Source organism: Accipiter gentilis, chromosome 4 (genome assembly GCF_929443795.1).
Source record: "Accipiter gentilis chromosome 4, bAccGen1.1, whole genome shotgun sequence".
Classification (NCBI taxonomy): Eukaryota; Metazoa; Chordata; class Aves; order Accipitriformes; family Accipitridae; genus Astur; species Astur gentilis.
Genome location: NC_064883.1, coordinates 37369888 through 37383194, shown reverse-complemented (window position 1 = coordinate 37383194; position 13307 = coordinate 37369888). Strand labels below are relative to the sequence as shown.

Genomic DNA, 13307 nt, shown 5'->3' with positions numbered 1-13307 from the left:
AGAGAATTTGAGCCAAATAAGTCTGGATGGTCAAGGGAGATGATGTCATTAAGACACTGTTGGATGTAAGGGTGCCTTCCAGACTCATGTGAGTTAAAATGCCTGGGGGAAGTAGCGCTTAGCTGCGGAAAAACTAGCTTCTATTGCTTCACACAGCATTCATAGGCAGGAACCAAGAGGAGTGGTTAAACTAGGGTATGCCATCAATTTCTGGTAGACTGGTTTCAAAAACACAGAAGGAGACTCCTGAGTGCCCCCTTGGCAAAATCAAATAGGAAAGCAACCTACCTGAAGGACTAAGGCATGACCTAGACAAAAAACTGTAAGAATACTCTAATAACTGGCTTTCTCCTAGAGCAGGTTCTTGAGAATAGCGAGCCTGCTACAGGAACCACTCAACAAAAATGAACATTACAGGAGAACTGAAAAGGGTAATGGCAAAAGCAGTTTAAAACTGGATAATTAAATCCAAGGCACTTGGTCATTAAATAATGATTAACAGTGGTTATTGACACATGGACAAGTTAACAGAAGTATGAGGACCTCAAATCATTTGGGACTGTCCTTAAAGCAAGTATTCCAAATCTCCCCAAAGGTCTTTTCTAAACTCTAGAGCTGAGTATCTTTAGAAAGTGAATAAAATTTAACACTAAAATGGTAAAAATAAAACTCAGGATGGGACATGATAGCAATGCAAGGATCTGTCAACATAACTCTCATCCCCACCATGTCCTCACAAGGTGAGCCCTTTCCTTCAGCACCTCTCATTCCAGTAACTAAGCAACTTTTATTTTCTGCAGGGTAATCTCAGTCCTTATGAAATATATTCCTTCCATTATCTCTGACGAGTGCGTGTTTGTTCCCTACTTTTTGAGAAGTCTCTGTCTCTGATGTTTGCAGGCTGCTGAGCCTCAGTTTTCACTCTCCTCTCTTCTGACTGTCCCTCCACGCACCGTATAAAATCTCTTCCCCCCACATGACATCCTTTCTTCATGCTCCCATCTTTCTCAAGTGTAGCCCCTGGGAGAAGGCGAACAAGAAGCTGTCTCTGATACCCAGCCACATGCATTTCAACGCAACAGGGTGGTAAAACCAAGAATCCTCCACAATCCTATTGCCTTCAATCCCATTAATAAATTTGAGACAGTCAAAAGAATCAATCCATGCTACAGAAGTTTGTGTCTCAGTTTCTTTATAATGCTGGGCAGAGGTTTGTAAGCCCATCCTACAAATTCCTAATTTCTCACAGAAGATGAGTTGGGATCGCTAACAAAATATAATATCGTTCTCACAGGGGGGGAAAGGATGTAAAATTGCCCACATCGTTCTAAAGTCCCAAATGTTCCTGTAATAAACTGTGTACCACTAGGAGAAAAAAAGCTGTCTTTTGAAAGTATTGTATTAAATGTCAAATTCATTAGTGACATGAACTGAAATCATTAGGTCTTCCTTTCTAAACTAGCTGCATATGTGATGGTTGGATTCCTATATGTGTTATTTTCAGATCAAAATGAAAGCACAGAGAAAATATTGTGCTTTATTATTGTGTGTCATTTTTCGAAAGAATGATTCAGGCATTGATATTTAGGCTACTTTCAAGTCAAATATTTAAAGCCCACATCCTAACCATAAGCACACTTACTGACATATTGGAAGGTCACTGGAACATGAGAAGATGGAGAGAGGTCTAAGCAAAAGACCTACAAACTAAATATCTTCCGCATTGGAGGAAAGGCAACTGTAAGAAAATGGAACTGTTTTCTTGTATTTTCATCAAAGTACCGAGCAGGTTCCAAACAGTTTCAGATGTATTAAAAAACAGGCCTGTGGCATTTTCCTCTTGTACATTCATATTTCATTAGGTGCAATGACTTTATCTTTTCCTCAGCTAAAAATGCCATTCAAATTGGCTGCTATACTTACTCTTTCACTGTCACAATGTAGCCGTATTCTTTCTCCTCCGAAGACTTCACTTCAAGTTGCAAGCCTTGTCCCATACTCTTCTGAGGCTCTTTGTAGGAGTTTCCATCCTGCATTAAAGCGTTCTTAATCCAGTAGTGGATCTCACTCGGGTCTTTGGAGTCAGATTCACTATTCTTTGCAGCTGTCAGTTCCCTTGAGAAAGTCTCACTTTTTACATTTTCCACACCAGCATTTATTTCTTCTGAGGAAGAAGAGTCAGAGTCTTCCGATTTCTTGGTTTCTGTCTTAGTAGATTCTTCAGGTATAAGGTCTTTAGGCATATTTTCAGGTAACGCATTCTCATTCAAGAAGTTAACTAGTTTTGCAGTGTTCTCCTGTATTAAAAGAATATTACTATTTTTAAAATTAAACACAGGAATGTTATACTGAACCAAACTTGGACATAATCTTTCAAACTCATATTGATATGGTAGAGTCTATTCATACAAAAGTTGCATGGTAATTTTCTTAATTTCTATATGCTGCCAGACTAGGTAAGAACATAATGTTTATTCAGTAATAATAAAAAAGCATTAAATTATGCCACTGTGTTTTTCAACAATTTTAATAAGAGCAAAGAAATTCTATAGTTAACAGTTACATTCTTCTTCAAATATCACAGAATCCAGATAGCCTTTTCTCTGTCTTGAATGGGTAGGAAAAGAAATGCTGGTGGTATTTTCATAGTGTTCATTTTCATGTGTCTGTGTGTTTAAGTATTGATGAGAATAAAAGTTTGTTATCAAGTAAGTTAATGAAAAGGAGAAATAATAGAAATATCCATCAATATGCCTAAGTGTTAGGACTGGAAACATGCATACCTCTTGGTTCTCGTGAGTCATAACACAGGAAAGGGAACAGATATTATGTGACAAATTATATTTCACTTATTCATCTCTAAAAACTGTGACAAACTGTTTGTGAGTGAGCCACTAAGCTAAACATATGATCACAGAAAAAAATCTGTCTAATAAACCAAAACAATAAGCAAGTGAGAAAAAGTCAAAACACACGCCTGGAACAATTCATTAGTTACTTTCATTACATAAGTTTATTGCAGCCAAGCATTTGGGAGGAAATGATGGCTAATGGGCACTTTGTGCTCTGTGTCACAATATATTTTTTTCTATCACATCCCCTATTCAAACTGTCACTAAGGAACCTATACATGGAGTCCTCTCTAAGTCTACTGTGAAGGTAGCGCTTCGTTCCTTGAAGAATTTCATGTGTGTGGTTAAAGCTTCTGCCACATTGTCCACTTGTGTGTTTTCCTTGCTTGGTAGAAGGGCAGCTACTAAGATTTTACTGTGAACACAAGAGGCTTTGCCATTTATGAATCTTAGCTGTTAGCTTTTGATGGAGTATATAGTAGGAGAAGTTTCACGGCTGTTTTTAAGAATATTTCTTTGAGATTTTTCTGTTCCATGCAACCCAGAAAAAGAAAGATGAATATACACCCCAAATGGCTGAATAGTGGACATAAGTCTATAGGATATGATTCAAAGCAAATGAGGAATATTGTAAAAGTACAATCTGGATTAAAATCCCAAATTTTAACCACCTAGGCTATGAGATGTAATGCCTAGTGCTTTTGAATTACCTCTGATATTCAATGATTTGGAAGAATTAAAGGTAAAGTGAAAAAGTGAAGAATGACAGATCCCATGAAAGGAGAGGAAATTTCGAACCCTCCACAAACACATGCCCTCAGAGTGAATATGTTTACTTATCTTTTTCTGAAAAACAGAAAGATTTTCTGAGCAAGGATGCTTACGTTCCCCAGAACTAAAAGACAAAGGACAGGTCAAAGAAGAAGGGTGTTTTCAAGAACACCTCAATACTCAAAAATTTACTAACCTGAGGAAAAGCCTGAATTTGTCTGAACTTTGGGATCTGTTACGAATTCTGTCTATTCATGAATGATAGAAAGGCAAAACAGGACTTGATTTTGTTTTTTTGAACTCCAAAACTCATTTTGGTTAAGGTTTAAATAAATGTTCATTTAATATTTCAACGCATCAATAACAATATGCCTCTGCTGTGATATTGAATTATATCCACAGAAAACGCAAAACAAGTCTTACATTTCAGAAGTGTGTTTTTGACCTTCACTGCATATAAACCTGATATTCTAAGATGGAATACTTGTTTTTTTAAAATACTGGTACTCTACCTCTTTATCAATTCTGGCACTGGCTTCACGCACTCCATTGTCTGTAGGATATGAAAAGCACAAATACGTAGTTATGAAGGGAAAACATCATATATGAAATAAACACTGCTTATAGGCTGCTTTGTAGTGGTGGCCTTTTCATGCAATTTAAACATTAAGACATCAAAACTGAAAGGGCAGAGTAAAGAGCACTGTATAATTCAGTATTGTTATTCTAAGCCCACTTCGATAGCAAATTAATGCAAGATCAATAGGTAGAGTACTTCAAGAGCCAATGTAATAGTGTTATTTTGCTAATTAAGTGTCCAATCTTCATATCAGTTTATCAATATATAAAAAAAAAAGCAATAAAATGGCTCTAGCTAGCTGAATGGACATTTACATTAAAGAAAAGGGAGACATATACACGCCTCATGTGCATTTTGGTGGAAGATGACTTATTTCAATTGATATTGTCTACCAAAACCATGTTACAGTTTAACTACAGTGATAATATGCAGTCACATCATTAACCTCAGTCAAATAATGCTGGCTTTTTGGTTTATGAACTGAGTCTTATTCATTTCTCCCAGCATGGTTCAAGACAAACCCTCAAGTCTGCTCATTTTAATCTACAAAAAGAATTGGCAATTAAAATAACCAGAGTATCCCTATCTAGTAAGGATTTCAGTATATCACCATGAAAAAAAGACTAAGTTAAAATCACTGTTTATGACTTATAGCATATTGTGCTGGTTTTGGCTGGGGTAGAGTTAATTTTCTTTATAGTAGCTAGTATGGGACTGTGTTTTGGATTTGTGCTGATAACACAGGGATGTTTTCGTTATTGCTGAGCTCTGCTTACCCAGAGCCAAGGCCTCTTCTGCTTCTCCCCCCACCCCACCAGCGAGGAGGCTGGGGGGGCACAAGGAGTTGGGAGGGGACACAGCTGGGACAGCTGACCCCCACTGACCCAAGGGATACTCCAGACCATAGGATGTCATGATCAGTATATAAAGCTGGGGGAAGAAGAAGGGAGGGGGGACATTGGGAGTGATGGTGTTTATCTTCCCAAGTCCCCGTCAGGCGTGCTGGAGCCCTGCTGTCCTGGAGATGGCTGAACACCTGCCTGCCCGTGGGAAACAGTGACTGAATTCCTTGTTTTGCTTTGCTTGTGTGCATGGCTTTTGCTTGAGTTATTAAACTGTCTTTATTTCAACCCATGAGTTTTCTCACTTTTACCCTTCCAATTCTCTCCCCCATCTCACCAGGGGGGGAGTGAGCGAGCAACTGTGTGGGGCTGAGCTGCCAGCTGGGGTTAAACCACAACACATATGTTTTTAGTGTCCTAGATATCATAACATTCCTAAAATAGAGAACAGGTGAGTGGTAACTTATGTCTTACTGTGGTATCAACTCCTTAATGGCAATTACTGCAGCTCCTGAATCTGCACCACCAGGAAAACATGTGTCCAGACAGAAGCAAATAACCATAATAACTCTTTTTATTTCCCTAAGCAGGAAAGGGAAAGTTTTCTACCTGTACCTAAGACTTTCTTCTGCAAGTAATTGTGGTACATTGAAGAATGATTATCTGTAAAACATAATTTTTATCCCCATATATCTTGAAAAACATTCTTGGAATATAATAATTTTTCTTTATGATTTTGCTTAAACATCTCATTTTCTTTCAAGAAAGGGAAATTAGACCACACATAAAGCAATTTGTATTTTAATATAATTGGGTATGTAGGTTTATGTTGTTTGTGAAGCTGGAAGGCCAAGGGTTCACAAACAGATGCATTTTTGGTAAATAAAGTACCTCTTGTAAAAAGAAACCAACAAAGCTAAAATTCTGCAGCCTTCAGGGAAAAATACAGAAATTTTCCTCTTGTCTTCTTTAAAACTGATTTTGAAAAGTCTAGCACTGCTGTGAAACAATAAAGGAAAATTAGGGTAGCTATCATTTGATGTACTTAACTATTAGAATTAATACCTGGTATATTAACACTGTTTTCCATTAATTCATTCTGAACCTCTTCCCTTCCTTGAGCATCTCCTTTCTTTATTTGTGCTTCTGTTTTGTCTTCTTTAGTTTTTCCAGCACTCTTTTCTGTTTCTTCCTGAATGCCAACGGTTTGAATTGCATTGGCGATAGTATCAGCAATCTCATCCAGTTCTGTTGAGCTGAGATTCTCCACATTCACTTGGTGTTTCTCTAGGTCCTTCAATACATCTTTAATAAGTACCTCTGGATCACAAAACAACAGAAGCACAAGATTTAGCTGCGTACATGAAGCATATGTGCTTGTATCAGTAAGTATCTTTCATTTTTCCTAAAAGATATCTTTTCCGTCATGGAGAGTGTTTCCCAAAAGAGTGCATACACAGTCATGCTGCCATCTTTACAGAAAACACCGTAATATAAATGGATGTTAGAATTTATAACAAGACAACGCAAACAACGCTACTGTTTATTAGAGATCAGGTTTCTTTGGTGATTTGTTTTTTTGCAAGGTGAATAGCTATACAGAGCTCTGGAAAAAAAAGTCAGATATTTTGTCTTTCAAAAGGCTCCTCTTCAATCAGAAGTGGATATGGATATATGTCCATTACATACATGGATATGTAATGAACAAATCTTCTAAATTGTATTGATTTCTCTTGGAAAATATGTATTTTGTCAAAAGTGAACTTTACTGGTTCGGTTTGTCAGCTGTGAATGTTTTACCAGTCACATTGAGGAAAGAAATGTTAAGATGACGTTCCGGGCCAGGAAAAGCAAATGGACTTACTTTTAGGGAAAACAAAACAAAACAAAACAAAACAAAACCACCACAAAAAAAGCCAAAACCAAAACAACAATACAACCTTGATGTGAAAAAAGTTTTGAAGATGAGGAAATTCAAGGACAATGGATATTAAAGGTGAGCTAGATAATGTAGCATAACAGCTCTTCAGGGAAGGTACTTTTCTGACTGCGTGTATCCTTCAGTACCATTCTGTGTAACTCCTAACGTCTCTTGGAGGATGAGATGCTAAATGTAGGGCTCAGTCTAGCATACCAAAACCATTTTCAATCACGCCTCTGTTCTGCTTATTCATGCTGATCAGGAATTTAGCATACATATGCATATGCATGCAAGCAAGAAAACTCTTTTACATAGGTAGTATTGTGTAAGAGGAAGATTTGGACTGCTTTCAAATCTCTGCTGAATGTATGGATTTATATATAAGCAGTTTGAAGGCAACATCCAATCTTTTTTCTTATGGCAACGTTCTCCCTGTTAAGCCCTGTGGCTGGACATGTTCATTATCATCTGTAAACAAGACTTTGGGACCACGCTGTGAGCTTTCAGGCTTGCATGAAAGTGAATTAAGAAGTAGGTGCACAAAGGGGAAAACAGTACCGGAAAAAGGGCTAAAGAGAAGGTTTTGCTTTTCACAGCAAAGGAGGAAGAAGTAGTTAAGAGACTAGGAAAGAAGAAGAAGATATAGTTAGAGACTCTTCTGCTCCAGGGAAGATGCAGCAGAACACTTGTGATTTTGCGGGGAGACAAGAATCAAGGATTATTTGTCACTGGGAAAAAGAGGCCAAGACCTTGGGCACGTCTGTCATTCTTTGGCCCCCACAGTGTTAGCTGAAGAAGTTAGAACCTGCAGCTGACCATCAGCTTCTCAATGCCATTTCAAGGCAGAGATTAATTTCCTCTGACCTGGCCCATAATTCACCAGCTAAACTAACGCTGTTTTCCCTAAACCAAGATAACTTAAGCAGCTTAAATAGTAGGTTTACTGTGAGTCAGAGGTGTTCGGCAAATGGGGAAGGTGGTACTTTGATGTACTTGCTTTTCCAGGTTAAAAGGATACATCTTTCCAATAATGTCCCATGATGATGTTACAAAATTCTATTGATTTCATTATAATATTCAGCTGAGGTTGTATGCTGTGAACTTCTGAAATTTTCTTAAACATAGTTTTAAACACACTTAAGTGCTACTATCACTAAAAAAGATAAGTTAAATCTATGATGCTGCTTCAAACTATGGCAGCCAACAAAGATTATGGTACCATACTGAAATAGCAGAGTGCTTTCTACAGGAAAGAAAGTGTTCAGTAATGAGAGTCTAAGACTTAATCTCATGATCTATGCCAAACTCTCTGACCGAGATATTTGGAGGCAGCAAAATTACGACCGAAGTTTGATGGAAGCTGAGTAACACTTCACAGAAATCTTTGAATACTTTCCTTTCTGCATTTCATTGTATTGTATCCATCCCCTGTCATGAATTTAATAATATAGTAAAAATATAATGACCAAATGCTTTTGTTTAGGAAGGTAATCTACAGGAGCAAATTGATCCAAATTGCAATAAAGTTTTCACTAGACTTGAACAAACTGAGTTCAAGACACTTTTTCAAGAAACACAACAGCTACCAGGAAGGTGGCCATTTGGAGAAGATGTTACACATCACAGCAATGCAGGAAATTAAGCTGTAGGAATACCAGCACTGCCAGATTACTGGAAAAGCCTTGTGTCTGCATAGGTATAATTTCTGTTCTTATGTTTTGTAGATCCATTGGGCAATAACCTGACAGAAAAACCTGAATTATTGAAGCAGAGCTAATAAAGTCAGCAAAGAAAAGGCAGAATATATGTCAGTTCCAAATCAAAACTAAAACTTTTCAACAAAATGCATAAAGACGCACTGCAAGGCACACCACAGTAGGAAAAAGTGTTCTCGGAACACTGTTTGATTACCTGACATCAGTGTGCCTACAAAAAAATGAAAACTGTGATGACTTCTGTTACTTTTTTTTTCAAGAGTGTTTGCCATTTATCCACTGATGTGAATAACCCATGATGTGTAGCAGCTAACAATCTATGAATGGGATTTTGAAGGGTTTTGCAACCGTCTGGAATAATATTTACAAATGTTCATAATTATTTTCAGTGGAGACGAAGAATCCACTTCTGTGTTTCTAAACCCCTTGTAAATGTGGAATGGTCTTAGAAAACATCTCTGTCAAGAATGAAAGGCTTCTAAGTCTCACTAACATCATTCATTAATATTTAATTTTAGGCAAAAGAAGAGAGAACATGCCCAAAACAGCCAGCTGATTAGAACCTTGAAGTTGAGTTTCCCACAATCCAGGTTACATTTCCTATTAAATGGTACTGACTGCTTTAGGATCACTTGCTCACTTTCCTACAATATTTTTGAAGCATTTTTGATTTGATCAACTTCAGAACAGAAACCACATTTCTTTTCCCTTGACTTAGAACCCTTGCTTTCTAGCCATAACACATTGAGGAGAATGTCATTCAGTTACTGTGATTTTCAAGCTATTAGGAAACATCTTACCAAGAAATCGGATTTATGAAAAAAATTCAAAAACACTTACATGCCTAGTAGCACCATTTTTTCAAAATTTGGACTCTCAGATTCTCAAGTTTACTCAGCGTTAATGTTACTTAAAGTCCTGACAGTTTATCTGTTTTCTGAGAAGGGGACCAAGATTCTTAAAATGCTTCAAAAGAGTGGTTAGTAACACTATGAAGTTTTTAGCAAAATGCACAGGGAGGTGTTTCAAGCAAATTCCAGCAAACAGAACAGCATAAAAGCAATTGCGTCATTGACTAAAAGTTGTACAATGTTCATTCATTTATGATAAAAAAGCTAGTTCAAATTACACAAATTCAGCAGCAGATTCAAGTCAAAAGTAGCTCAAAATTCTGATTTGAAAAATCAGCAACCTGAGGTTTCTAAGCTGAAAGCAAATTTTGAACCTCAGAAAAATAATTTGCTTCTGCGTTTGCCTGTTACATTTTATTCAAGCTAGTCACGGGCCATTACATCAATATTTGAAGACAAATCTTAAAAGGGAATTATATTTCAGGACATATATGATTAAAAGAGCTATATTAATGTAGCACTACTAGGTTTTTGTTTATTTCTGTTGTTTCCCAGCCACCTGTCAAGACGAACTAATGAGCTACTCAACAACACACTGTCAATATTACCTTGTCATTTCCATTCCATTTCATTCTTTCCAAACTAACTTTTCTCTGTACCTATTATCTTAGCCAAGTCTTACCTCTTCAGTCCACTTCCACAGGTTCATAGTCAATAACAAATTAGTCTCAATCTCAAACAAAATGGAAATGGGGGAACGGGGCAGGGAATCACATGAGAAAACATATGGCCACAGGCCCTACTCCAGATAATACTAAGAGGCTCACTGCAGGTCCTCCTAATTCATTAAATAAACGTGTTTCAGAGGAGCCTCCTGCTCCTGTGATGCTGCTGTTCCTGCCCTGGTCAATGCCACCTGGGCACAGTTCATCAAACAAACTCCTAAATACTTGTGTCAACATGAGGAAAACTTAGGCGTTATATGTTACCTTTACCGAACAACTGCAAGTGTGACCTAAAATGTCAGGGACCAAAGACGATTACCAAAGCTAGTAAGGATGAAGAACATCATGTTTTCAGTGTACACTAGGAGGAACAGTCACCAAAATGTCTGTAACAGCTTGGTGAAATGGAAGTCTACACAAAGAGATGTGCTAATTTCCTGAGGTTACTGATATGATGTTAATACATGCCCATTTTAAATACGGATGCTTCCACTTCTTGTTATGGCACCTGTCCATGTTTGTATATCATTTGCATATTATTGGACAAGGCTGATACACAAATAAATATCAGTGCATCTATTTACAAATACCTTTGGGTAATTAAAGGAAATTATGATTAATTTATTAAAATCAGAAAATATTGTTGGAGAAAGACCAAAAAGCAGATGGGTACAGCAATGGCACATCACTTAAGCAGCACGTGTACTCGAACGTGCATGTACCTGCGCACAGCCGTTATAGTCTCCCACTGACCCCTTCTAAACAGAATCGGCAATGCTTGCCCATGATTCACAGGGCTTGTACTGCAAACCAGACTTCTCCCTTAGCTCCGGCTTCTGAACTGAAGAAGGCAAGTTGCCTTTCATAGTCGCCTTAGAACCACGATGACAGTAAAGGCACACGCATCTTAGATGATGCAATTTTTAATATCAGCTTCAGGAGTAGAATTCCCCTAGTCGGTAACAAGAGGAGCTTGCCTGACGGCCCAATGGTACGGCAGCAGGAACTTTGCTAGCAGTCCCACAGGGTGGTCTGTCTTCTTCTACCCCATCACCCCCCTGGCCACACATTAGCTACCCTCAGCAGCTGGGCGCCACATGGACTGGTGACCACAGCTTTCCAAGACAGAAAACGTACAAAAATATTTTTGCTTTACAAACGTGGAAGTTTGTTATTTTTTGAAAAAAAGGCATCTGAATTACTAATTTTGTGACCTTTCCAAAGCAACAGAGAGATGTATTCTGTAATATTTAATACACCAAAAATAAACAGACTAGAACAAATCACTTAAAACTGAGCCAAATCCTAAATACGGCTGGTGCAGAAGGCAGATTAACCATTCCACTATAGCACAGTGACTACAAAGGCAGTACCCACGCACATCATGCTACTCCTAGAGGTAACAGTTTCCAAATCTGATAGAAAAATAGCTCCACATTTCCTTCTCTTGTATTTCTCCTTCAGGGTGCAGTTAGCTAATTTACCTGCCACTGTTTTGCAGCAATTCTCAGTGTTAATCTGCTCAGTACCTTCTGGATTGTTCTCGCGGTCAAATTCCTCTGTCTAATCCCATATCAGATGCAGCAGAGAACTGAGCTCATGTGACTGTACCCCATGCTTTCCAGTTCCTGAACAGTTCTGTGGTTTAGAGAGCGCAAGAGCATAATAACCCACAAGCATACAAAAATCCTGAAGCACCAGAGAGGTTGAAGAAAGGTTAAAAGCAGAAAGAGATGGTGTGGTCAGCCTGGCAAATCTGAATCCAAACCACCATCATTCCAATGGACAGCATTTTAAACAATGAATACGCTGGGGTCTGTCCTCCCCACTTCCTTATGAGACTGTTAAGTGGCTCAAAAATACAAAGGAAACTGTATTATTTCCTACTCAAACGATTCACAATTTTATGTCTATGCAACATTTAAAAGCTAATGCAATGGAAGAAGTTCCTACAGGGCACATTATGTATGTGAAGTCAAAGTAGCACAACCCAATGAATTGTGAAACATGTTATTCCCTCTAAGTGTTAAGCATTTTTTTCCCGGTTGGCTCCTACCAGGAAAGGTGAAGTGGAACAGCTGGAGGATAATGAAACCAGCATGTGCCTAGTTTGTTTTGAGTCTAGCAACAAAATTGTCTAACCTGTGCAAGAGACTTACTGTGCCACCTGGATTTGATTTTACATTATAGTTCGTTCCTTGAAACCTATTATCTCTGGGCACCATACCAAGAATGCTTTCACTTCTGAGCATCCTTTAGATTGCAAGCATTATCCTTCCTCTGCTGCAACTTTGACATTTCTGTGTGTTCGGTTTTACGAAAAAAACCCACACCAAAACAAATCAAAGAACATTAAAGTCTATGGATGATAATAAGTACAGAAGGGATTCAAAGGAACCCTCTTACATATCACCTAAATCCATTGGGATAGTGGTGACTACAGTGTAACAGATGTAACTGCTTGGCAATGGCTGAGGTTCAATTCTTTCATTTTTCAGGCATTCTGAACCACTGGAATAACATCAATAGTTAGATTAGTTTAAAGAAACAATAAAATGAATGCCAGTTATTTTCTAAACTCTACCTGATCCCCAGCCATGCCATGAAGACGCATCTCGTCTTACAAAGCAGCACTTAAAGGGTATCACAGGGTCCCGTGAGATGTTACACTCCATCTCCATTTAACTATTTGTCAAACTATCACATACAAAAGAAATCAGGATTGGGTCATTGTTAAACAGCATTAGCAAAAAAAGGTTAAAATCCAGCAAATGGGTTGTTCGTTATAGAATGTCCAGCCAAAACTAGATGCAATCCCACTTTCCTGCAACATTCGGTGTCCACCTATCCACATAATTGACAGACTCCTCCCCTCCCTGTGTTCTGCACCAGAATTTATCTTAGTGTTAATTTCTGTGTCTAACTTTGAATTTTACCCATGGTCCTTGCATTTCTAGTTAAATACAGAAAAATGGAACAAAACCAGGCATTTCTATATTACCTATATATAGTGTGGGATGCATGCATAAAACCAGATTTGAGAGCAAAGA

The 13307-nt window shown here is 38.0% G+C and overlaps 1 protein-coding gene across 1 annotated transcript in view; it reads right to left on the bottom strand.

The window, feature by feature from the left end:
* PTPRN2 (protein tyrosine phosphatase receptor type N2) overlaps positions 1-13307 on the bottom strand; it is a 665205-nt gene that overhangs the window by 398965 nt on the left and 252933 nt on the right. The window contains exons 7-9 of the mRNA XM_049798257.1: positions 6111-6365; positions 4136-4176; positions 1924-2297 (exon numbers count right to left, since the gene is read on the bottom strand). Coding sequence (XP_049654214.1) covers positions 1924-2297; positions 4136-4176; positions 6111-6365 — 670 coding nt within the window. The remainder of the gene's footprint in view (positions 1-1923; positions 2298-4135; positions 4177-6110; positions 6366-13307) is intronic.